Consider the following 25,232-nt stretch of genomic DNA (forward strand, 5'->3'; position numbering starts at 1 on the left):
TGTCCTCTTAAAGTTCGATGCGATCACGCCCAGTTCCATTAGCATGCATTTAGCTCTGTGCTAACACAAGAGAAAGCTACGTCTGCCCCTCCTGGACTCACTGCACTCACTCGCACTGCAGACACGGGGCGGGGCTAACTAATAACAGGAAAATAAATCACAATTCAAACCAGAGCGAGAGCCACGGCACGTCTCAAAGATGCATCAAAGCCCAAACGACTCGCCCCCAAAGAAAGTGCAAACATCACAGGAACATGCACAAAGTCTCATGCCCCTGAAGAGTCATGATCAGGCGCTCTGTGGATCAGGGAAAGATCTGAGCCACATTAGTGTGAGCGCAAGACCATTACAAAATGTATGGGAATATTACAATGTGCAAAAAACAATATAAGTGACGCTTTATATTAAAGGAACAGGCCACCGTTTTTACATACTGAGATATGTTCTTACCTGAGCTGTGACGAGTTCTTTAGGACCTGTCTGATCTTCAGTCACGTAAACACAGCGCAGACGGCGTTAGCATTTAGCCTCTCCCTCTCTCCTCTATAGCTCCAAAACAGGTCAAGATAGAAGCTACCAAGCTCTTCCACGTTTTCCCTATTTAAATATGGTTACGTGAAGTGTTCCACTACAAAGTATAATTACACACAATTAAACAATGTGGATTTTCTAAGCGGATAAAAGGGGGGACTATATTGTAAGGCGTAATAATACCAGGAGTAGTTTGGCATCCGCACAGTAAAGTGAAGATTACTGCGCGGAATTTTTTTGTAATTTTATTGGTAAATTTGTAGTCATTTTTTGTCTTTTTTTTTGGTCATTTTTTTTTTGTAATTTTTTTGTAATTTTTGGTCATTTTTTAGTCATTCTTTTTGTCATTTTTTGTTATTTTTTGTCATTTTTTTGTCATTTTTTTGTCATTTTTTGTTATTTTTTGTTATTTTTTTGTCATTTTTTTTGTCATTTGGCATCCGCGCAGTAAAGTGAAGATTACTGCACAGAATTTTTTTGCTATTTTTTTTGTAATTTTTTGTAATTTTTTGTAATTTTTTTGTTATTTTTAGTCATTTTTTTTATCATTTTTTTTGTCATTTTTTTCATTTTTTGTTATTTTTTGTTATTTTTAGTCATTTTTTTAGTCATTTTTTTTGTCATTTTTTGTCATTTTTTGTCATTTTTTCCGGTCATTTTTTTCGGTCATTTTTTTGTCATTTTTTGTTATTTTTAGTCATTTTTTTCATTTTTTTCATTTTTTGTTATTTTTTGTTATTTTTAGTCATTTATTTAGTCATTTTTTTTGTCATTTTTTTTGGACATTTTTTGTCATTTTTTGTCATTTTTTTTTGTCATTTTTTTTGGTCATTTTTTGGTCATTTTTTGTCATTTTTTTTGTCATTTGGCATCCGCGCAGTAAAGTGAAGATTACTGCGCAGATTTAGAACTAATCCTGGTATTATTACGCCTTACAATATAGTCTATATAGACTGAAGATCAGACAGGTCCTAAAGAACTCGTCACAGCTCAGGTAAGAACATATCTCAGTGTGGAAAAACGCTGGCCTGTTCCTTTAAAGCAGCGTAAAGACCTTCAGGGAACATGGTCTTTGCTCGGAATTATTATGCAAAATGTTGTTTCCTGTTAGTCTGACTGTGCTGTGAAGTAAACTGCTTTATCCTCATTATCTCACAGATTCAACAACCCGTCCACATGGAGCAGTTATTACAGGCGGACTGGGGGGTAACTCACCATTGGCTGAGCCGTGGGTGGGTACCCCGGGTGGTGCTGCTGCTGCGGGACAGTGGAGGGGGTGGAGGGGTACGGGGGCTGGGAGGAGTTGTAGGACATGCTAAGCTGCCCCAGGTGAGGGGAGTCCGAGGAGAAGACGGAGGAGCCCTGCCCGCTGTCCGCTCCGACCTCGGCTGTGGAGATAACACACAGGGGAGAAAATGATACACGTATGTCCAGTTATTCCTTCTTTCCTGAACAGATGAGGGAGAGTTGATCCTGTGTCGTGCGTGTTTGTGAGCAGGCCTTACACGCGTGTGAGAGGCCCGGCTGCGGGTACTGCAGGTGCTGCGCCTCCACTTCTGCTTCTTCCGTTTCCGGCTGTGAATAAAACGACCGACAATTAAAGACAGATACAATATTAGCTTAAGTTGACCGTGAGCTTTTAACCTATTTCTACCTTTTGAGTGTGTGTGTGTGTGCTTGTACTTATGACATTGTGAGGACCAGTATGAGTTTTTAAAGGGGGGATGTTCTGCAAAATGGACTTTTTCCAGCTTTCCATCATGTTATTATGTCACTCCCTCATTAAAAACATGGCTGAAGTGTTGCCTTGGCACATTCACGTATTTCTGAGTAATCTGTAAAAACTCTGATGGCGGCCATTTTAGGGATAGGTTTTTGTCACATTTTTTGTTGAATTTTTGTCATTTTTTTGTTGAATTTTTGTCACATTTTTGTTGAATTTTTTGTCACTTTTTTGTTGAATTTTTTGTCACTTTTTTGTTGAATTTTTGTCATTTTTTTTGTTTAATTTTTGTCATTTTTTGTTGAATTTTTGTCACTTTTTTGTTGAATTTTTGTCACTTTTTTGTTGAATGTTTGTCACTTTTTTGTTGAATTTTTGTCACTTTTTTGTTGAATTTTTGTCACATTTTTGTTGAATTTTTGTCATTTTTTGTTGAATTTTTGTCACTTTTTTGTTGAATTTTTGTCACATTTTTGTTGAATTTTTGTCATTTTTTGTTGAATTTTTGTCACTTTTTTGTTGAATTTTTGTCATTTTTTTGTTGAATTTTACAAAAAATGGACAAAAAAATGACAAAAATTTACCAAAAATGGACAAAAAAGTGACGAAAAATTGAGAAAAAATGTTACATTTTTTGTCACGTATTATGTTTTTCATCAAATCTTTAAATATTTTTCGTCACTTTTTTCCCCACATTTAAAAAAAATGTTTTTCATTACTTTTATTCAGTGTTTTTTGTCAAATTTTTGGTTTTTTCGTCGTCACGTTTTTCGACACATTTTTTAAAAAGGTTTTTCATCACCTTTTTTTGTTTTTTTTTACGTCATGTTTTTTTATTTTATGTCACGTTTTTTGTCGTCACATTTTTTGTCATTTTTTTTGTCACTTATTATATTTTTCATCACATTATTTATGTTTTTTGTCATATTTTTTGTCACAATTTTGTCACGTTTTTTTGTCACGTATTATGTTTTTCGTCACATTTTAAAATATTTTTCGTCATGTTTTCATCGGCGTGATTTTCCATCCAAATTGAGAAATAGTGGACGAAAAAGTGATACGAATTTGACAAAAAAATGCGAATAATTTGATGAAAAAGTGACAAAAAATTGACAAAAATTGACGAAAAATTGACGAAAAATTGACAAAAAAGTGAAAAAAAAACGCAAAAAATTGACAAAAAAATGACAAAAAAGTGAGAAAAATTGGACAAAAAATCGAGGGAAAAATGGACGAAAAAGAATTTGACCAAAAAATGTGAATAATTTGACGAAAAAGTGACAAAAAATTTACAAAAATTTACAAAAAATGGACAAAAATTTGACAAAAAAATTTGAAAAAATTGACGAAAAATTGACAAAAAAGTGGAAAAAAATGGACGAAAAAGTGACAAAAAATGTACAAAAAAACGCTAAAAATTTACAAAAATTTGACAAAAAATCGAGGGAAAAATGGACGAAAAAGTGACAAGAATTTGACCAAAAAATGCGAATAATTTGACGTAAAAGTGACAAAAAAGTCACGAAAATTGGACAAAAATGAGTGATGAAAAAAAATCTGACGTGAGGAAAAAGATCCATTTAGTTTTGTAGGTCTTTCAAATGAGGCGTTACACTGGCCTACAGGATTTGGGTAAAGCTGAACTGGAGAAAATGCTCTCGGTTCAGGCGGGAGTTAAGAGGTTAATAAACAGGATTTATGCACAGGAAAAGTATTTTGTGGGTACATTTTCTCCCTCAGCGCCCCCTAACTAAAACACCCTCCCACGGCTCTGGCATTAGCATTCAGAATTAGCGTAGCCAAATCGTGCCTATTTGCTCCCTCTTAAGCTCCTCAGACTTTGCTCCCACAGCTGCCACAGGAAGGCGCTTCATCTCCGCATGTGTTCGATGATTTGAAGTCCCGAGAGAAGAAAGCAGCAGATTAACGTGTCCTCTTTGATCGGGAACCTCCCACAGACCTGGTGGTGAGCCGGCCTGGGCGTCTCGGGTAACGCCTGTCGCTCGGCCTCCTGCTTCCTCTTCTCCTGCTCCTCTCGGACTAACTGCCTCTGCTCCCTCTTCCTCAGAATCAGAGACACGCGGTCCTTGATCGCCTTGGCCATCGTCTTGTGGTCGCCTTCAGCCACGTAGCCTGACTCGACCTGAAGAAGCGAGAGGTTTCATCACTCTTTGTGCCTCCACTCGTGATCACTTAATATTACATTTATCCCAACGTTCAAAGTGATTCGATTCAGAGTAAATACCATTTCCTGAGCCACATCTTCGGCGACATCTTTGCTGAGATCAAAGGAGAACTCAATGGCTTCATTATCTTTGTATTTTCCTGGAATCGATGCAGAAACGTTGGGTTTAGTAACAGCGGTGGAACAAAAGTACATACAGAATATTCAGAACAAATTTACTTTACTAATACTGCTAGTTTACTATAGATTAATTCAGTCGAAAACATTCAAACAGTCGGTGTCTGTACTTTCTGATTCACTAAGAAAAAATACTCAAAATCTTTACTTTTTATGCTTTCACTTGGTCAAATCATCAACATGTGAGTACACAGCTAAAAATACAACAGGAATTAGTCTAATAAGTGTCCAAAGATGTTTAAAAGCCTGAATATCAAAGCTTTTAACCTCTTTTCACCCGCCATTAATTTTCTCTAGCTTTGCCCAAATCTAAAAGCTTCTTGACCTGAGAGATTACAGCCTTATAAGCCAGTGTAGCGCCTAATTTGAAAGCTAAGGGCTAAACTCATTTAAGCTTCTTCCTCGTTTTAGTGGTCAAGTATTTGTCGTTTTTGTTGCGTTTTTCATCACGTTTTGAAAAAAAAATTCAGCATGTTTAAAAAGAATATGAAAAAACTTATGTTTTTTGCCACATTTTAAAAAACAATGTTTTTCGTCACGTTTTTAAAAAAAAGTTTTACGTCACGTTTTTTTGTTTGTCGTCCAATTTTTTTGTCACGTTTTTTTTGCCACATTAAAAAAAAAAAAAAAAAATCATCACATTTACAAAAAATAATAATTCGTCACGTTTGTCAAATTTTTGATGATTTTTTTTCACGTTTTTTTATGTTTTTCGTCGTCACGTATTTCGCAACATTAAAAAAAAAAAAAATTCACTACGTTTTTTTATTGTTTTTCGTCAAAATTTTTAGGTTTCTCGTCACGTTTGTTTTTCATTACCTTTTTTTGCCGCATTTTTTAGCTTTGTCACGTTTTTGCTTTTCATCACGACACTTTTTTGTCATGTATTGTTTTTCATACATTTTTAAAATGTTTTTAGTCACATTTTTTATGTTTTTAGCCACATTTTAAAAAACAATGTTTTTAATCAAGTTTTTTTTGTTTTATGTCACGTTTTTTTTATCCACTTCTTTTGCTTTTCGTCAAATTATTCATGTTTTTTGTCACGTTTTTTTCCCCATGTTTTTTTTTAAGCTTTATGTCACGTTTTTTTGTTTGTCGTCCAATTTTTTTGTCACGTTTTTTTGCCACATTTAAAAAAAAAATCCCAAATTCATCACATTTACAAAAAATAATAATTCGTCACGTTTGTCAAATTTTTAATGTTTTTTTTCCACGTTTTTTGTTTTTCGTCGTCACGTATTTCGCAACATTTAAAAAAAATGTTTTACACTACGTTTTCTTTTGTTTTTCGTCAAAATGTTTATGTTTTTCCTCACGTTTGTTTTTCATTACCTTTTTTTGCCGCATTTTTTGTTTGCCTGCTTTGTCACGTTTTTGCTTTTCGGCACGTTTTTCGCTACATTTTTTGACACTTTTTTGTCATGTATTGTTTTTCGTAAATTTTTAAAATGTTTTTAGTCACATTTTTTATGTTTTTCGCCACATTTTAAAAAACAATGTTTTTAATCAAGTTTTTTTTGTTTTATGTCACGTTTTTTTTATCCACTTCTTTTGCTTTTCGTCAAATTATTCATGGTTTTCATCACGTTTTTTCCCCACGTTTTTTTTTTTTAAGTTTTACGTCACGTTTTTTTGTTTGTCGTCCAATTTTTTTGTCACTTTTTTGCAACATTTAAAAAAAAAAATCAAAAAATCATCACATTTACAAAAAATAATAATTTGTCACGTTTGTCAATTTTTAATGTTTTTTTTCCACGTTTTTTATGTTTTTCGTTGTCACGTATTTCGCAACATTTTTAAAAAATGTTTTTCACTACGTTTTTCTGTTTTTCGTCGAATTTTTTGTTTTTCGTCGAATTTTTTGTTTTTCGTCACGTTTTTTAAATGTTTTTCATTACATTTTTTTGTTTTGTCACGTTTTTCGTTCATTTTTTTTGACACTTTTTTGTCATATTGTTTTTCGTAAATTTTTAAAATGTTTTTAGTCAAGTTTAAAAAAAAATTTCGTCACATATTTTTATGTTTTTCGTCACGTCTTCGTCGTCACGTTTTTCCATCCCGTTTTTTTAATTTTATTTTTTTTATTTTTTTATTACAGTTACATCGCACTAAAAATTAAATGTGGCCAAAAACGCAACAAAAACAACACGACCAAAACAGGGAAGAAGCTGAGCTCAGTTTTGTTGGTCTTAGCTTTCAAACGAGGCTTTACACTGGCCTATAGACTGTGAGCTTTCAGGTTAAGAAGCTTTTACATTTGGGTAAAGCCGAGATCTGCGAGACATAAAGCGAGCGTTTTCTGTAGTTGTTTCTTTCCTTCACCTTTGAGCTTTTTGGCGTCCTCTATCCTCAGCCACAGTTTGATCGCCGTCATTTCCCCATCCTCCTCCTCGGCCAGCTCCACCCGGACTCCGGTCTCCTCTTGGAAGAAAGCATGGTTCAGCAGGATCTTTATGGCGTACCTGAGGACAAAGTCAGAATGAGACAAACAAAAAAGCCAAATCCCACTGCTGTTGGAAATGGAGCTCGATGACAGGAAGTGTTTATAAGGACTCACGGCCGATGTCCTGAGACGGTCTCGAAACTATTGAGTTACGAGGTCGAGGCAGAGCGGGACAAACATGTTGACGGCAAGTTAGTAATTTCAGATAATGCAGCGGCTAATCCAGTAATGCCAAAAATACATTCAATTATGAACAAAGAGAGAGAGACATTACTGTTGTTGCCAGGGCTGCAACATTAAACAGAATCAAGTCAAAAACAATTATTTAGCTGATATAATGTTCTCTGCAAACAATAGGATGATATATAACATTTGCCAACACTGTATTTAAGACTTATTTTGATATTAGCAGAGGTTAGGACAGGGAGCTTCTGGTATCCAGCAAAAAATGGTGCTCATGGAAGGAGGCGATGGGATGTGGAGAGAAAGATCAGGTCCAGGCACTCATGTTTAGCAAAAGTATAAAAGGCTTTATTAATGGGCCAGAGACATTAAAAATCACACCAACGCGTGTCGGCTGCGCCTTCATCAGGGCGTGTGTGGAGACAGAGAGTCTGACTACAGGTGTGTAGCCAGGACAATGAGACACATGCTGTCGTAGTCCTTTTGGACACAAGGGGGAGACATTTCATCTTCACAATATAGTGGCAACAAGACAAAACATGAAGAACAAGATTACAAAAAACAAGAGAGGTCCAGATCCTCATGCAAAACCTAAATTATCCTATGGCCAGACATTATATGGATGTCCACAACAGCCATGACTGCACCCTAAAGGTGTCAGGGATTGAGGTTCACCTTAAATGCCAGGGGTGGCGATAAAATCATATTGGATCCACGCTCTTAATGCTACAGAACACTCTGGCCTGAATGAGGATCTGGACCTCTCTTGTTTTTTGTATCTTGTTCTTCATGTTTTGTCTTGTTGCCACTATATTGTGAAGATGAAATGTCTCCCTCTTGTGTCCAAAAGGAAAACGAAGAAAGACGAGACTTGTGTCCATTTGCACCTAAAATATTAGGTTCATTTATTAATGAACATTTCAAACCCTCTCCCAGCGGCTGGAACATTGACGCCTTTTATTTTGTCGGGACAACAGGAAGTGTTTCGTTGCTGTTAGCGGAGCTTTGACATCAGTGTCACTGCAGGTTTCTGTTTCGTTTTTACCGGACCGGATTATTTGTTGTTATCTTGTGTAAAAGGCGAGTTTAGACGGAGCGTTTGTGTTTGTGATCGATCATGAGACTGACCCGAGAGAAGACGAGACGCTCGCGCTGATGGGAGGAGTTATTTTGAGGCGCGGGACTGACCTGCACACGGAGCAGCTGGACGTGCTTTGAAGACGCGATGGAGACTTTATTAAAACCCTGGAGGGTCACACGACATTTGTTTCCAAATATGGTCACAGGAGGTTTGAAAAGTGGCTAAATCTGTGTCAAAGTTACGCTGGGATCAGCTCCTCCGCAGCGTCCCCCTCGGCCCGGGTTCAGTTTGTTACTTCCTGCACCTGAGTTTTCATTTACACCAGTGTGAGACAAACTCCTAACATGGGGAATATTTCTACTGCTATAGTTTCTAATAAAAGCCCCGGCCTGTTTTAGAGACCCGGCCTCTAATGAAATACAGGCCAGTATTAGAGAAATTACGGTATTATTGACACAGGAGCTACGTTACTACCACTTAATGTTACTATTGGGGGAAAGAAAGAAACAGAGGAAACTACTGTACATTGATACACTCGGTTTAACTATAATGAAAAGGCTAAGTTTCATCCTGGTGAAATAAAAACAGATTATTTTCCTTCTAATGTCCCCTATAGAGACAAAGGGATTATGTAAGTCCTGGTTAAACCCTGAGCCTTGTGTTTTTGATCACGATGGTCACTGTAGTGTAAAGAAATGTGTCGTGTCGGGCTTTCTTCTTGGGCCCAGGTTCACATGATCAGTCACGTCCAAGCGGAACTTTCACACGACCAAAGGGTTTGAGCAAAAACGACCCAGATTCAGGGACTCGTTACTTACTGTTTTCTCTGTGTTTTACCTTTCATCTTTGTTCGTCCTGATGCAGCCCTCGATGATTTCTTTCACCTCTGGGATGGCGACTTTGTCAAAACTGGCTGGTTTCACTCCCTGTTCACAAAGACAAAGAAACGACGGCATTAAAATCTCAATCTGAAGTGAGGAGGAGCAAAGGGGAACCCAGAGCTTTCTCACGTTAAAATGAACTTTCCATTGAAAACACTGCTCGGGTTCACCTTTAAAAAAACGACTGAAATGATTCCATATAGACACAGATGGAAACGTGTCATACAAGGGGGCGTGGCCTCACTGAGGGGGGAGGAAGTACGTTTTGGGGGCCGGTTAGATTTCTGTTCTTGCTCCAGAGGCTCTGACGTCACGGGCAAAGATGGTGAGACCCCGACGAGAGCAGCCGACTGGATCAGCCGCTGCATCTCTCCAGAGGCTCCACGGCCCGGTGCATGATGGGAAAACACCCACCTGTCCTCACGCTCAGGTGATTGGATACGAGTCTTCCTGTCTCTGAACAAAACCAAAACAGAGATAGCGGTATTCGGAAGTTGCGACCCCCTGTCAAACCTGAAGACCGACAGTGTTATTGGGCCCCTTGTTTCCTTTATCCGCCCCACTGTTAAAAATCTTGGGGTGACTTTTGATACTTGCTTCAAATTTGAAAAACACATTGGATCAGTTGTAAAAGCTACTTCCAGCTAAGACTTCTTGCGAAAATTAAGGCCTACTTGCCAAAAAAAGACTTAGAAAAGACGATACACGCCTTCATCACTTCAAGGTTGGATTATTGTAACTCCCTTTACACAGGGCTGGACCTGAAACCCCTCCAGCGCCTGCAGGGAGTCCAAAATGCCTGCTGACCGGAGCACATCACTCCCATTCTGTCCTCTTTACATTGGCTTCCAGTTCCCTTTCGTATCAAGTTTAAAACTCTGCTGATTGTTTTTAAATGCCTAAATTCGCTGGCACCTCAGTATCTGTCAGAACTGCTGCAGCTCTACTGTCCTTCCAGAGCTCTGAGGTCTGCTGACCAGCTCCTTTTGTCTGTTCCTAAATCCAAGCGTGTGTCCAGAGGTGACCGAGCCTCCTCAGTGGCCCCTAAACTTTGGACCCGCCTCCTCTACATGTGCTCGGCTCAGTCTGTAGAGAAGTTTAAAACCAAATTAAAAACTCATCTTTTTGCTTTGGCCTTCGGTTCCATGTGGACCAGACACAGTTTGTGCCTTTATATCTGACCTGTGTTTAACTTTTATTGTGTTTATTGTACATATTGTTACTGTTCTTGTACAGCACTTTGGTCGACAATGGTTGTTTTTAAATGTGCTTTATAAATAACATTGACATTGACATTGAGTCTGTGTGATCAGAAACGTGCTCCTCGCCCCCTCCTCTCTCCTCTTTAGATCTGAACAAATAAACTATGACTGAAACTATTAAAGTTCTGCATCGCCCCTAAAACAGAGCTCATGTTTGATTCTTTTCAGAACAAACTCATGATCTAAAAGGACGTGTTTTATCTCACAAACTTGAACAAACAAACGAATGGGAAAGTTTCCTCTGATGAAGAATGACGTCTCTGGAGTAAAGGAAACAGAGCAGGAGGTGAAGGACTTTTATTTAGGATAAACTTTAAATGAACGCGATATCTGAACGAGACGCTGCTGATCTGAGGCTCTTGTTGTTCTGCATGTGGAGGGTCAGATCACGGGTCGGATTGACTTCAGACTTTTTTCTCCGCCCCCGCTGCGCCGGCTACTCTCGATCATCCAGGCGAGACACAACCGCATCTCAAACACACCTAATATTTCACTCTTTTTGACCGTTTTCTGGCGGAACATAAACGTATTTATCACACACAAATAAAGTCAAGTCTAAAGGCTCATTCATGCTTCACAAGACGCAAGAACTTCTTGTTCTTTCACCCTGAGCTGCAGAAGAAAATGAAGTCCCTTTTGCCGCTTTTCCATGGCAACAGTGTTCATTTTGACGACATATTTGATTTTAGTTTTAGTCTTTTGACTAAAATGTAAATTAATTTTAGTCGAGATTTCTGGGGAAAAAAACTTTTCAATTTTGCAAGATTTGCAAATAGAACACGAACGAGATTTGAAAATAGAACACGAACGAGAGTTTGAAAATAGAACACGAACAAGAGTTGAAAATAGAACACGAACGAGAGTTTGAAAATAGAACACGAACAAGAGTTGAAAATAGAACACGAACGAGAGTTTGAAAATAGAACACGAACAAGAGTTGAAAATAGAACACGAACGAGAGTTTGAAAATGGAACACGAACAAGATTTGAAAATAGAACACGACCAAGATTTGAAAATAGAACACGAACGAGATTTGAAAATGGAACACGAACGAGAGTTTGAAAATAGAACACGAACAAGAGTTGAAAATAGAACACGAACGAGATTTGAAAATGGAACACGAACGAGAGTTTGAAAATAGAACACGAACAAGAGTTGAAAATAGAACACGAACGAGATTTGAAAATGGAACACGAACGAGAGTTTGAAAATAGAACACGACCAAGATTTGAAAATGGAACACGAACGAGAGTTTGAAAATAGAACACGAACGAGAGTTTGAAAATAGAACACGACCAAGATTTGAAAATAGAACACGACCAAGATTTGAAAATAGAACACGACCAAGATTTGAAAATAGAACACGAACAAGATTTGAAAATAGAACACGAACGAGAGTTTGAAAATAGAACACGACCAAGATTTGAAAATAGAACACGACCAAGATTTGAAAATAGAACACGACCAAGATTTGAAAATGGAACACGAACAAGATTTGAAAATAGAACACGAACAAGATTTGAAAATGGAACACGAACAAGATTTGAAAATAGAACACGAACGAGAGTTTGAAAATGGAACACGACCAAGATTTGAAAATAGAACACGAACGAGAGTTTGAAAATAGAACACGAACGAGATTTGAAAATAGAACACGAACAAGATTTGAAAATAGAACACGAACGAGATTTGAAAATAGAACACGAACAAGAGTTTGAAAATAGAACACGAACAAGAGTTTGAAAATAGAAGACGACCAAGATTTGAAAATAGAACACGAACGAGATTTGAAAATAGAACACGAACAAGAGTTTGAAAATAGAACACGAACAAGAGTTTGAAAATAGAAGACGACCAAGATTTGAAAATAGAACACGACCAAGATTTGAAAATAGAACACGAACGAGATTTGAAAATAGAACACGAACAAGAGTTTGAAAATAGAACACGACCAAGATTTGAAAATAGAACACGACCAAGATTTGAAAATGGAACACGAACGAGAGTTTGAAAATGGAACACGAACGAGAGTTTGAAAATAGAACACGAACAAGATTTGAAAATAGAACACGACCAAGATTTGAAAATGGAACACGAACGAGAGTTTGAAAATGGAACACGACCAAGATTTGAAAATAGAACACGACCAAGATTTGAAAATAGAACACGACCAAGATTTGAAAATAGAACACGAACAAGATTTGAAAATAGAACACGACCAAGATTTGAAAATAGAACACGAACGAGAGTTTGAAAATGGAACACGACCAAGATTTGAAAATAGAACACGAACAAGATTTGAAAATAGAACACGACCAAGATTTGAAAATAGAACACGAACAAGATTTGAAAATAGAACACAAACAAGAGTTTGAAAATAGAACACGAACAAGATTTGAAAATAGAACACGAACGAGATTTGAAAATAGAACACGACCAAGATTTGAAAATAGAACACGAACAAGAGTTTGAAAATAGAACACGACCAAGATTTGAAAATAGAACACGAACAAGATTTGAAAATGGAACACGAACGAGAGTTTGAAAATGGAACACGAACGAGAGTTTGAAAATAGAACACGAACAAGATTTGAAAATAGAACACGACCAAGATTTGAAAATGGAACACGAACGAGAGTTTGAAAATGGAACACGACCAAGATTTGAAAATAGAACACGACCAAGATTTGAAAATAGAACACGACCAAGATTTGAAAATAGAACACGAACAAGATTTGAAAATAGAACACGACCAAGATTTGAAAATAGAACACGAACAAGATTTGAAAATAGAACACAAACAAGAGTTTGAAAATAGAACACGAACAAGATTTGAAAATAGAACACGAACGAGATTTGAAAATAGAACACGACCAAGATTTGAAAATAGAACACGAACAAGAGTTTGAAAATAGAACACAAACGAGAGTTTGAAAATAGAACACGAAATTTAAGACTAATTGAGTGGACTTTGCATTGATATTGATTCTAATCATGTTTAATGTTGTTGCTCTGCTTCATGTTTCTGCTCCACATGAACAAAGCTCAGAGCTGATCCTTTAAACATGATCTGAGGCTCTTTCAGACGCTCAATACAAGTTTGGATGATTTTAGTCTCTCCTTTTCATTTTTATTTAGTCTGATTTTAGTCGACTCAAATATCTGGACATTTTAGTCACAGTTTTAGTCTCATGAGGAACTTTTAATTTAGTTTTAGTCCAATTTTAGTCACAAAAATATCACTTTGACTAAAATTAAGACTAAATATTTTAGTCAAAGAAATCAGTCGACTAAATCTCGACTAAAATGACATTACATTTTAGTCAAAAGACTAAAACTAAACTAAAATATGTTGTCAAAATTACCACTATTTACACTTTCACAAGTCGTATCTAAAAGAAATGTATGAACTACAAAAAATATCTTTAGCTTCAGTCACTGGGTCCATGATCTCTTTGTACAAGACCAAAAAATGTCCTCAAAAACAAAATAATTTCACCTCTATATAATATTATCGGCCTTTAGAACGCTGTGATGTCGCCTGAAACCCAGAAATACCCGAGCTAAATGTTCAGGTACCCCACTGGCTCCTCATACCCGGGTCGGGAAACACGGGTCTAAATCGATGCTCCATTAGAAAAACGTGTTACTTTAAAGACTGTGAGCAAAGACCCTTCAACAATTCTAATTTAATCACTACTAAAAAATGTATATGAGCCCATTACTGAGAAACACTGACAACATACAGGTATCAGCCACACCACGGCTCAGGCAGTGATGCACCTGAACGCGTTCATATTTTGGGCAAACGTGAACTGAACGCACAGTGTTACTGCCTGATGAACAAAACCATGAGCGCGTTCATTCTGGTGTCTGTGAACGGTATTCCCGTTCTTTTTATGTTTGTTCAATATGGAGCCAGATTTCTTATATGTGTGATTTAAGACCGTGGATCAGTGAATGTAATTATAAAACCCCGCTGAGCCGTCAGAGTTTACCAGCGGTTCTAAACTCTGGCGGGTCCACGGTGTAGCTCCGCCCCCGCTCCAACAACCCGACTGTGTCCAGGTCTGTGACGGTGACTCTGCTGTTTATGGCCGTGGCACAGGCCCTGGCACAGGGGTAACCTGCGGGTCCGCACGGTGCCCGCGAGCAGCCACAGAGTGAGGTTACAACGCTAGTTTCCCTTGTGTAACGTCTGTGGCTCCAAACTCCTCTGCTCCGCGGTGCCGCTCATTTGCATAAAGCCACAATGGTGAGTTTTTTTTTAAACTACAAATTAGCTCCTAAAACAATCTTATTCACATGATTTATTTACCAATATAACACAAATGCAACTGAATATTTGTAGCTTCATTTTCCACTAAGAATTTACCAATTAAACTTAAAAAAATAATACTAAAATATAAAATATGATTAGCAAAGATCTAAAATCCACTTATAAAACAGTGACCGGCTGACATGAAAGAGCTTTAACACTAAGTGAGGCCGTAATATGTTTGACTCATGGCTGAAGTCAACTTTCTCCAGCTCTCCCAAGGTTGGCAAAAATGCATCTCAAAATACTGAAGATTGTTGCTTTAAGATACGGAATTTAACATATTTCCCTGAGAGGAGAAATTTACTTCTCACCTTTTTCACCCCTGATCCGTTTTCATGCCTGAATAACAGCTCGCAGCAAAAAAAAAAAAAAAAAAAAAAAAAGAACTATGAACTAGTTCATTTTTGGAACTATGAACGAACTATTTCATTTTGAAATTTGTGAACTGAACTTTGAAATAGTTCATGTAGAAAATGAACTTTCCCAACACTGGGCTCAGGATAGGGCTGGGCACCGTTTGTTTTCGATGCCACTACTTTAACGATTCCTGCTTTTCGGTACCGGTGCCTTAACGGTACTTTTTTCGATACCTGTGTTATTTTAATTGAGTTAAAATAATGTGCAGGAAAAGTCTGGTTCAGGAGGAAGTCCAAACATCAGAAAACAGGAGCAGCAGCGTCACCTGGAACTTCATGTTTTTCTCAGAATTCCCACTAAAGCCGTGATAAAAAGAGAGTTGGGACATTATTCCCTCCTGAGCTGCAGGAACAGAGCAGATCCACATCAGGAGCGTTTACTGAAGATAAACGTTTCTAAACTCACTGAGCTGTTCCACAGTGAAAGCTAAAGCTAAAGCTAAAGCTAAAGGTAAAGGTAAAGGTAAAGGTAAAGGTAAAGGTAAAGGTAAAGGTAAAGGTAAAGCTAAAGCTAAAGCTAAAGCTAAAGGTAAAGGTAAAGGTAAAGGTAAAGGTAAAGGTAAAGCTAAAGCTAAAGCTAAAGCTAAAGGTAAAGGTAAAGGTAAAGGTAAAGGTAAAGGTAAAGGTAAAGGTAAAGGTAAAGGTAAAGGTAAAGGTAAAGCTAAAGCTAAAGCTAAAGGTAAAGGTAAAGGTAAAGGTAAAGGTAAAGGTAAAGGTAAAGCTAAAGGTAAAGGTAAAGGTAAAGGTAAAGGTAAAGGTAAAGGTAAAGGTAAAGGTAAAGGTAAAGCTAAAGCTAAAGCTAAAGCTAAAGCTAAAGGTAAAGGTAAAGGTAAAGGTAAAGGTAAAGGTAAAGGTAAAGCTAAAGCTAAAGGTAAAGGTAAAGGTAAAGGTAAAGGTAAAGGTAAAGCTAAAGGTAAAGGTAAAGGTAAAGGTAAAGGTAAAGGTAAAGCTAAAGGTAAAGGTAAAGGTAAAGGTAAAGGTAAAGGTAAAGGTAAAGCTAAAGGTAAAGGTAAAGGTAAAGGTAAAGGTAAAGGTAAAGGTAAAGCTAAAGGTAAAGGTAAAGGTAAAGGTAAAGGTAAAGGTAAAGGTAAAGCTAAAGGTAAAGGTAAAGGTAAAGGTAAAGGTAAAGGTAAAGGTAAAGGTAAAGCTAAAGCTAAAGCTAAAGGTAAAGGTAAAGGTAAAGGTAAAGGTAAAGCTAAAGCTAAAGGTAAAGGTAAAGGTAAAGGTAAAGGTAAAGGTAAAGGTAAAGCTAAAGGTAAAGGTAAAGGTAAAGGTAAAGGTAAAGGTAAAGGTAAAGCTAAAGCTAAAGCTAAAGCTAAAGCTAAAGCTAAAGCTAAAGGTAAAGCCCATGTGTTTCTTGTTGTCATACCCTGTAGTCACTGCTTTTCTCTTTGTCTAAGAGTCTAGTTTCTTATTCAGTCCTGGTTTAGTCCTGGTTCAGTCCTGGTTCAGTCCTGGTTCAGTCCTGGTTCAGTCCTGGTTCAGTCCTGGTTTAGTCCTGGTTTAGTCCAGGTTTAGTCCAGGTTTAGTCCTGGTTCAGTCCTGGTTTAGTCCTGGTTTAGTCCTGGTTCAGTCCTGGTTTAGTCCTGGTTTAGTCCAGGTTTAGTCCTGGTTTAGTCCTGGTTCAGTCCTGGTTTAGTCCTGGTTTAGTCCAGGTTTAGTCCTGGTTCAGTCCTGGTTTAGTCCTGGTTTAGTCCAGGTTTAGTCCAGGTTTAGTCCAGGTTTAGTCCTGGTTCAGTCCTGGTTCAGTCCTGGTTTAGTCCTGGTTTAGTCCTGGTTTAGTCCTGGTTCAGTCCTGGTTCAGTCCTGGTTCAGTCCTGGTTCAGTCCTGGTTCAGTCCTGGTTCAGTCCTGGTTCAGTCCTGGCTCAGTCCTGGTTTAGTCCTGGTTTAGTCCTGGTTTAGTCCTGGTTTAGTCCTGGTTTAGTCCTGGCTCAGTCCTGGTTTAGTCCTGGTTTAGTCCTGGTTTAGTCCTGGCTCAGTCCTGGCTCAGTCCTGGTTCAGTCCTGGTTCAGTCCTGGTTCAGTCCTGGCTCAGTCCTGGTTTAGTCCTGGTTTAGTCCTGGCTCAGTCCTGGTTTAGTCCTGGCTCAGTCCTGGCTCAGTCCTGGTTCAGTCCTGGTTTAGTCCTGGTTTAGTCCTGGTTTAGTCCTGGTTTAGTCCTGGCTCAGTCCTGGTTCAGTCCTGGTTTAGTCCTGGCTCAGTCCTGGCTCAGTCCTGGTTCAGTCCTGGTTTAGTCCTGGTTTAGTCCTGGCTCAGTCCTGGCTCAGTCCTGGTTCAGTCCTGGTTTAGTCCTGGTTTAGTCCTGGCTCAGACCTGGTTTAGTCCTGGCTCAGTCCTGGCTCAGTCCTGGCTCAGTCCTGGTTCAGTCCTGGTTTAGTCCTGGCTCAGTCCTGGTTCAGTCCTGGTTTAGTCCAGGTTTAGTCCAGGTTTAGTCCTGGCTCAGTCCTGGTTCAGTCCTGGTTTAGTCCTGGTTTAGTCCTGGTTTAGTCCTGGTTCAGTCCTGGCTCAGTCCTGGTTCAGTCCTGGTTTAGTCCTGGTTTAGTCCTGGTTTAGTCCTGGCTCAGTCCTGGTTCAGTCCTGGTTTAGTCCTGGTTCAGTCCTGGTTTAGTCCTGGTTTAGTCCTGGTTTAGTCCTGGCTCAGTCCTGGTTCAGTCCTGGTTTAGTCCTGGTTTAGTCCTGGTTTAGTCCTGGTTTAGTCCTGGCTCAGTCCTGGTTCAGTCCTGGTTTAGTCCTGGTTTAGTCCTGGTTTAGTCCTGGCTCAGTCCTGGTTCAGTCCTGGTTCAGTCCTGGTTTAGTCCTGGCTCAGTCCTGGTTTAGTCCTGGTTCAGTCCTGGCTCAGTCCTGGTTTAGTCCTGGTTTAGTCCTGGTTTAGTCCTGGTTTAGTCCTGGTTTAGTCCTGGTTTAGTCCTGGTTTAGTCCTGGCTCAGACCATCTCTGATAATGACTGAAGTGTGAGTAAGTTACAGCTTTGCTTCTGCGTTTGTGCTGAAGCTGCTCATGGGTTCAGGCTTTTTCAGACTCACTGTGGATCATTTACTGACGTTTGGAGAGAAAAAGTACAGAAAATTATCACCGAAAAAAAAAAAAGTTTTTCGATGCCGCCCCCTACAGGAGCTTTTCGGTCGGTACCAGCCCTAGCTCAGGATGTGCGTCTATACAAATATAAATGAAATCAAAACATACAACTCAGCTGAAGGAAACACATCCACCTCAAGAGTAAGAGACACATTTAACATTAAAACTATATAATGTCCCACAAGATGCACATGAGAGAATCTCCCACACGCTAACGCTAACGGACCGACATAACTGATTAAAGAAAGAGGAACTAAAGCTGGACTGAGGAGCACGTCTGGATCACAGAAAAACTCCACCGTCCAGAGCTGGGGTTGTTTCAAATCTCAGTCAGAAGGAAAACCTCTTTACAAACTGCTTCAGCGACTCCTGAAAGGACCTGTGGCTTGTTTTCATACGATTCTGATTCAGTTCTGTGTAATCACGTCTGCGATAAGTAGAAACCTTGGCTTTACAGTGAAACCGCAGTGATATTTTCATGCTATAACATTATTTAACACTGGATGCACTGCAAAAAGTAATTAACTAGATCAGTATAAACATCTCAATTTGAGCACAATAATCCACATTTTAGCAGTTTTGACGAGTTAAGAAGTTGTTGGGCATTTGTCCTGGATTATTTCACTTGTTCTGAGATGTTTCTGACTCGTTTCGATACATTTCGTCCTTATTTCAGGTCATTTTCTTTGCCAATGGGGAAAGAAAAACGGTCTTATCTCATTGGCAATTTTACTTTCTTATTTTAAGTGAGATTTACCCTAGAACTGGTCTGAAATGTCCTCAAACAAGCAAAGCAAACTCGGTCCGATCAGGAAAAGTGTCTAAATGAGTGAAAACCGCTCAGAACAAGATACATTTCCTCAAAACCCCAGTCTCACTGTGGCTCAGGGGTTAGTGGTTCTCACACGGGGGCGGGGCCTGAGCTGTTGAAGCTAAATGCTAACCGGTAGCATGCTAACGTCTTGAGCAGCTAAACCTCTTAACTCCCACCTGAACCGAGCACATTTTCTCCAGCTTTACCCCAAATCCAAAAGCTTCTGGAAAAAAGGTGAGAAAATGGCGACAAAACTGAGACGAAAACGAGGATGAAGATGTGGAAAAAGTGAGAATAATTTGATGAAAAATTGACAAAAGAATTACAAAAAAATTGACAAAAAATGTAGAAAAAAGTGGCAAAAAAGTGACAAAAATGGACAAAACTTTGACAAAAAAGTGAGAAAAATTTGACGAAAAAAATGGACGAAAAAGTGACAAGAATCTGACAAAAACTACGAATAATTTGACGAAAAAGTGACCAAAAATTTACAAAAAAATTACAAAAAATTTCGAAAAAACGGACAAAAAAGTGACAAAAAAATTTACAAGAAAAATATCTAAAATTTTAGTTGTTTTGACTAGGTAAGAAGTTGTTGGTCATTTGTCCCGGATTATTTCACTTGTTCTGAGATGTTTCTGACTCGTTTCGATACATTTCGTCCTTATTTCAGGTCATTTTCTTTGCCAATGGGGAAAGAAAATTGCTCTTATCTCATTGGCAATTTTACTTTCTTATTTCAAGTGAGATTTACCCTAGAACTGGTCTGAAATGTCCTCAAACAAGCAAAGGAAACTCGGTCCGATCAGGAAAAGTGTCCAAATGAGTGAAAACCGCTCAAAACAAGAAACATTTCCTCAATTCAAGTCATTTAAGACAATGCTTGATATTCACTTTTTGTCTATATCGGCGGATTATGGAAATGCAGTTATACCTCTTTGTTCTTCACATCCCAAAAAGCAAAAATAATGACCCAAAACTGTTAAATACATCTTACCTAGAACGAAGAGGCCCAACAAAGCAGCAAATCCTGAATCGAGCCCCTCTTCCCCCAAAAAGGTCCAGAAAAGCCACACTCACAGTGACGGCTCAGGTCTTACAGGTCAGCAGCTCGATCTCTCTTCTGCTTTCTCTTCCTGACTCACTTTCTTTGGTCCTGGACCTTGGCAGCGGTTCTGAAATGCCACCTCCAGTGCGTCCGTTGCGTAAGAGCACCCCCCCCTCCTCCACCCCCTCCACCCTCCACCCCCCCCGCCCCGTGGCTCCTGGTCGCTCTGTCGCAGAAGAACATTCCCGGGTCAAATTAAGTTAAGGCTGACGGACCAGCTAATGATGTTAGGCATGACAGAGGAACGGGCACAAAAACATCATATGGCCATGACTTCAGAATAGGCTCATGTCGGGGGGGGGATGGGGGGGTTCGCTATTTAAAGACACTTAATTGACTCAACTAACCTCAACTAATTTTTGTAACTTTTTTGTCATTTTTTGGTCTAATTTTTGGTCAAATTTTTATCAAATTTTTGTCACTTTTTTGTCACTTTTTTGTCATTTTTCTGTCTAATTTTTGTCATTTTTTGGTCAAATTTGTATCATTTTTTTGTGATTTTTTCGTCTAATTTTTGTCATTTTTTTGGTCATTTTTTGTCACTTTTTTGTCATTTTTTTGTCATTTTTCCGTCTAATTTTTGTCATTTTTTGGTCAAATTTGTATCATTTTTTTGTCATTTTTTCGTCTAATTTTTGTCATTTTTTTTGTCATTTTTTTGTCATTTTTTTGTCATTTTTTGTCATTTTTTAGTCTAATTTGTATCAATTTTTTGTCACTTTTTGTCATTTTTTGGTCAAACTTTTCTCACTTTTTTGTCACATTTCCGTCATTGTTTTCGTCTCAGTTTTGTCGCTATTTTCACACCTTTTTTCCAGAAGCTTTTGGATTGGGGTAAAGCCAAACTGGAGAAAATGTGCTCGGTTCAGGCGGGAGTTAAGGGGTTAAAAGAAAAGCATCCAAAAAGTCGCGTTTTTAACGACAATTCTGCGCAGCAATATATGACTGAAAGATTAAACTCACATGGCTGGAACGAACCACGAAGGCCACCATTACTTTGTAAGATAATAACAGCAGATGATTCTTTATCTTTACGGAAAACTGGGCAAAAGGGGGTTGAAAAACAGGGGGAGACATCCAGCAAATCGTCCGAGCCGGGCCCTGAACAGCGCTTTCCCATGAACAGCAGCTCCAGCTTTGACACTGTGGCTGCACAAGTTCAGGACTGACCCAGTTCTTCTGCAGAAGAAACGAGGAGAGGAGTTCCTTCTCCAGACCCACGGGACGAAAGCAGGAAAACCTTTACTGTCAGTCCAAGAGTTTGCTCGGCCGTGTTTTTCTATATGTGGAGCAGTAAAAGCAGAAGTAAAGCTCATCATTAGGTCAGCAGTGGCCAGACCTTTGCTCTGCCCGATCCCGTCAGACCTGAAGCTCAGCAGGAAGAGCCTGATGGACTTGGATGGGAGACCGTTTGGGAAACACCAGGGAGTCTGGCTGAATGTAGTGAGTGAGTGGTTGGTGGTGGTCGGAGATGCCGATGGAGCAGACTGGTTGCCTCGCTTCCGTCAGTCTACCCCAGGGCAGCTGTGGCTACAATAGTAGCTTACCACCACCAAGTATGGAGTGAATGAATAGTGCAACGTAAAGTGTCTTTAAGTGTCCAGAAAAGCGCAATATAAAACCAATGCATTATTATTATTATTATTATTATTATTAGTATTAGTAGTAGTAGTAGTAGTAGTAGTAGTAGTAGTAGTAGTAGTAGTAGTAGTAGTAGTAGTAGTAGTAGTATAGATGATGTATAACAGACACAACGCTGGCGCAGTGATGTCATCGTTTTAGTAAAATTTGCGGAGCCGCGTAAACGGCGTTTTGAGGTCTTTCACTCTGCCTGATCTCGTCAGATTTTTTTATTTTTTATTTATATATTTGATATGGACAATGCATATTGATGAACAGTTGCACATGAGCAACTGTAAACATGCCAGATTATAGCGGGGATGCTAGTTTCCATCTGTCGTCCCGAGGCAGGAAACACATACACAATTTACAATTTACATAATGTGACAACAATAAATGCAGTAACAACTAAAAGTGTTCACAGGCCTGGTCGGTGCTTGGATCGGAGAACGTTTGGAAACGCCAGGAAGCCTGGCTGAATGGAGTGAGTGAGTGGTTGGCTCACTCTGTCAGTCTAACCCAGGCAGCTGTGGCTACAAGAGTAGCTCACCACCATCAAGTATGGAGTGTATGGGCGGCTGGGTCTTTGTGTGGAGTTTGCATGTTCTCCCCGTGTCTGTGTCGGTTTCCTCCAGGTACTCCAGTTTCCCCGACCACTAAAAAACTACAACATGTTCTGGGGCCAGGACTCCCTGAAAAAGAGATTCTTGATCTCAGTGGGACTTTCCTGGTTAAATAAAGGTCAAATAAAATAAATAAAACAAATGATGCAATGTAAAGAGTGTCCAGAAAAGCGCTATATAAAACCATTAGTATTATTATTATCCCACTCTGGGTCTGGTTTGGATCATGTCCGTTTACAGACCCCAAAATCCCGGCTTCCTGTGGATGATTTTCTGGATTCAACACATTTGTGCGTTTATATCTTGAGCTTGACTTCGTGTGGACAGAATCTGTTTCCTCCATGTGAAACTCTGACGCGCCTCTGAAGCCCTTCTGTTCTGTGTTGTTCTGGTTTAAAGTTTTAAACACAATTGAATTAAAATGTAATTTACAATTAGCGCCGCACTTGTGGAAGCACTTTGGCTCGGCAGGTGCTGCTGTAAAAGCCTCCACAAATAACGGCTGATTGAAAGAATCTCCCACAGAGAAAAGGCGCTGACCCGAGAGAGAGGGAAGGAGAAACAACTAATTAGACAGGATTGTTGAGGAAGCAGGTGACGAGAGGCCGGGGGCTGTGCATGCATGTGTGAAAGAGGACCAGTGTGAAAGAGGACCAGTGTGAAAGAGGACCAGTGTGGGCAGCGCCTTCCCACTGGGACACTTGACCATTCGAACTGTACTTTACTGAACAGTAGATCTGAAAGCATGGGATGTTTTTGGAAGCAGGGGCGGACTGGCCATGTGTCCTGTATTCTGGAAGAGCACAGAAGGGCCACCGGTCCGACCTCTCACTTTACCTCACCCTGACCCCCGGGCGAAACCGAGCTTTACCCAAATCTAAAAGCTTAACCTCTTAACTCCCGCCTGAACCGAGAGGATCTTTTTCCTCACGTCACCAGATTTTTTTCCATCATTTTTTTGTTGGGTATTCAACTCATTTTTGGTCATTTTTTGTCATTTTTTTAATCATTTTTTTGTCATTTTTTTGTCATTTTTTGGTGTAATTTTTGGTCAAATTTTTATCAAATTTTTGGCACTTTTTCCCCCCTTTTTTGTCATTTTTTCGTCTAATTTTTGTAATTTTTTCGTCTAATTTTTGTCATTTTTTGGTCAAATTTTTATCTAATTTTATTCACTTTTTTTCCACTTTTCTGTCATTTTTTTGGTCATTTTTTGGTCAATTTTTTGTCATTTTTTTGTCACTTTTTGTCACTTTTTTGTCATTTTTTTTGTCACTTTTTTGTCACTTTTTTGTCGTTTTTTGTCACTTTTTGTCACTTTTTTGTCATTTTTTTTGTCACTTTTTTGTCACTTTTCTGTCATTTTTTTTTGGCCATTTTTTCATCAATTTTTCGTCACTTTTTTGTCAAACTTTTCTCACTTTTTTCTCACATTTCCATCATGTTTTCGTCTCAGTTTTGTTGCTATTTTCTCAACTTTTCTCCAGAAGCTTTTGGATTGGGGTAAAGCCAAACTGGAGAAAACGTGCTCAGTTCAGGCGGGAGTTAAGGGGTTAAAAGAAAAGCATCCATAAACAAAAATGCGCTGGAAAAGCAACAAAAAAGTGACAAAAAAGTGACAAAAACACAACAAAATGTGACGAAAACGTGACGACAAAGCGATGAAAAAACAACAATAACATGAAAAAAACCCCGAAAAACAAGAGACAAAAACACAACGAAAAAGTGACAAAAATGCAGCGACAACGTGACAAAAAGTTTCCGTCACTTTTCTAGATTTTATCTTTCAAATGAGGCGTTACAGTGTTGCTCTCCAGTCAAGAAGCTTTTAGATTTGGGCAAAGCCGAACTGGAGAAAATGCTCTGGGTTAAAGCGGGGGGTCAGAGGTTCACATGTGTATTTGTGGAAGTGTCACATTTACGCTGATTTGGGCCAGACTGACCAGAGTCCAGGCTGTTCTTCAGTCCGGCCCCTGTTTGGAAGCGTTTATCTCCTCCATTATCATCAGGGAGTGAAAAAGAAAAATGTATATCACGAATATCCAGAAGCTAATCAACACTTAAACTAGCATCTAATCTAGACACTCATTTGCAAATATATGAATACCTTGCAGCCTCTTTAAAAACAAACCCTACATGAATGGATAGAAGAAATCTCCTTCCTAAACAGATTGATCTTTCTGTAAAAGGTCAATGATATAACCTAATCTGTGCAATTATGATTAAACGCTTTAGACACGGGTTTAATCAACCTTAACATTTAGTTTGTAGCAAAACATTGGCCTCTCGGTTTGTGCCTGATCCAAACCTACGAGGAGAGACGCCGCGCCCGCCTTCGGTGACGCTGATGGGGTCGTCGCCGTAGTGACGACCCTGACGGCGCTCCGGCAAAAGGCCTTTGATTTCATCAGGCCGTCTCCTGATTCTCGTTATCTCCGTTTTCTATGACGAAGCCAAACTCATTGAAGACAAACAAGCTGATGTTCTCGCCCACATTTATACGTTATGAATCCCTGTAGGGCAGTTTGTTCTCCATTTAACCCGTCCTCAAAGCCACTGGGGCGACCTGGAGGAGGAGAACACGCAAACTCCACAGAGAGAGGCCTTTTCCACCAAGCTGGTGCCGGTGCTGGTTCTGGGCCAGTTCCAGTTTCAGAACCGGTTCTTTCGTTTTCCACGGAAAAAACGCTGGCTCTTGGTTCCAAAATCTGGTGCCGGTTGGGAACCTTAAAAGTTGCACTGCAAAAAGTAAATATCAAGCATTGGCTTAAATAATTGAGGAAATG

The 25,232-nt window shown here is 39.0% G+C and overlaps 1 protein-coding gene across 1 annotated transcript in view; it reads right to left on the reverse strand.

Annotated features, from left to right (window-relative positions):
* wnk1b (WNK lysine deficient protein kinase 1b) overlaps positions 1 to 25,232 on the reverse strand; it is a gene marked incomplete at both ends in the record, with an annotated part of 239,842 nt that overhangs the window by 33,119 nt on the left and 181,491 nt on the right. Inside the window, 2 exons of the mRNA XM_079551457.1 lie at positions 1,747 to 1,919; positions 2,037 to 2,106. Coding sequence (XP_079407583.1) covers positions 1,747 to 1,919; positions 2,037 to 2,106 — 243 coding nt within the window. The remainder of the gene's footprint in view (positions 1 to 1,746; positions 1,920 to 2,036; positions 2,107 to 25,232) is intronic.

This window comes from Gobius niger (genome assembly GCF_951799975.1).
Source record: "Gobius niger genome assembly, chromosome: 2".
Lineage (NCBI taxonomy): Eukaryota > Metazoa > Chordata > Actinopteri > Gobiiformes > Gobiidae > Gobius > Gobius niger.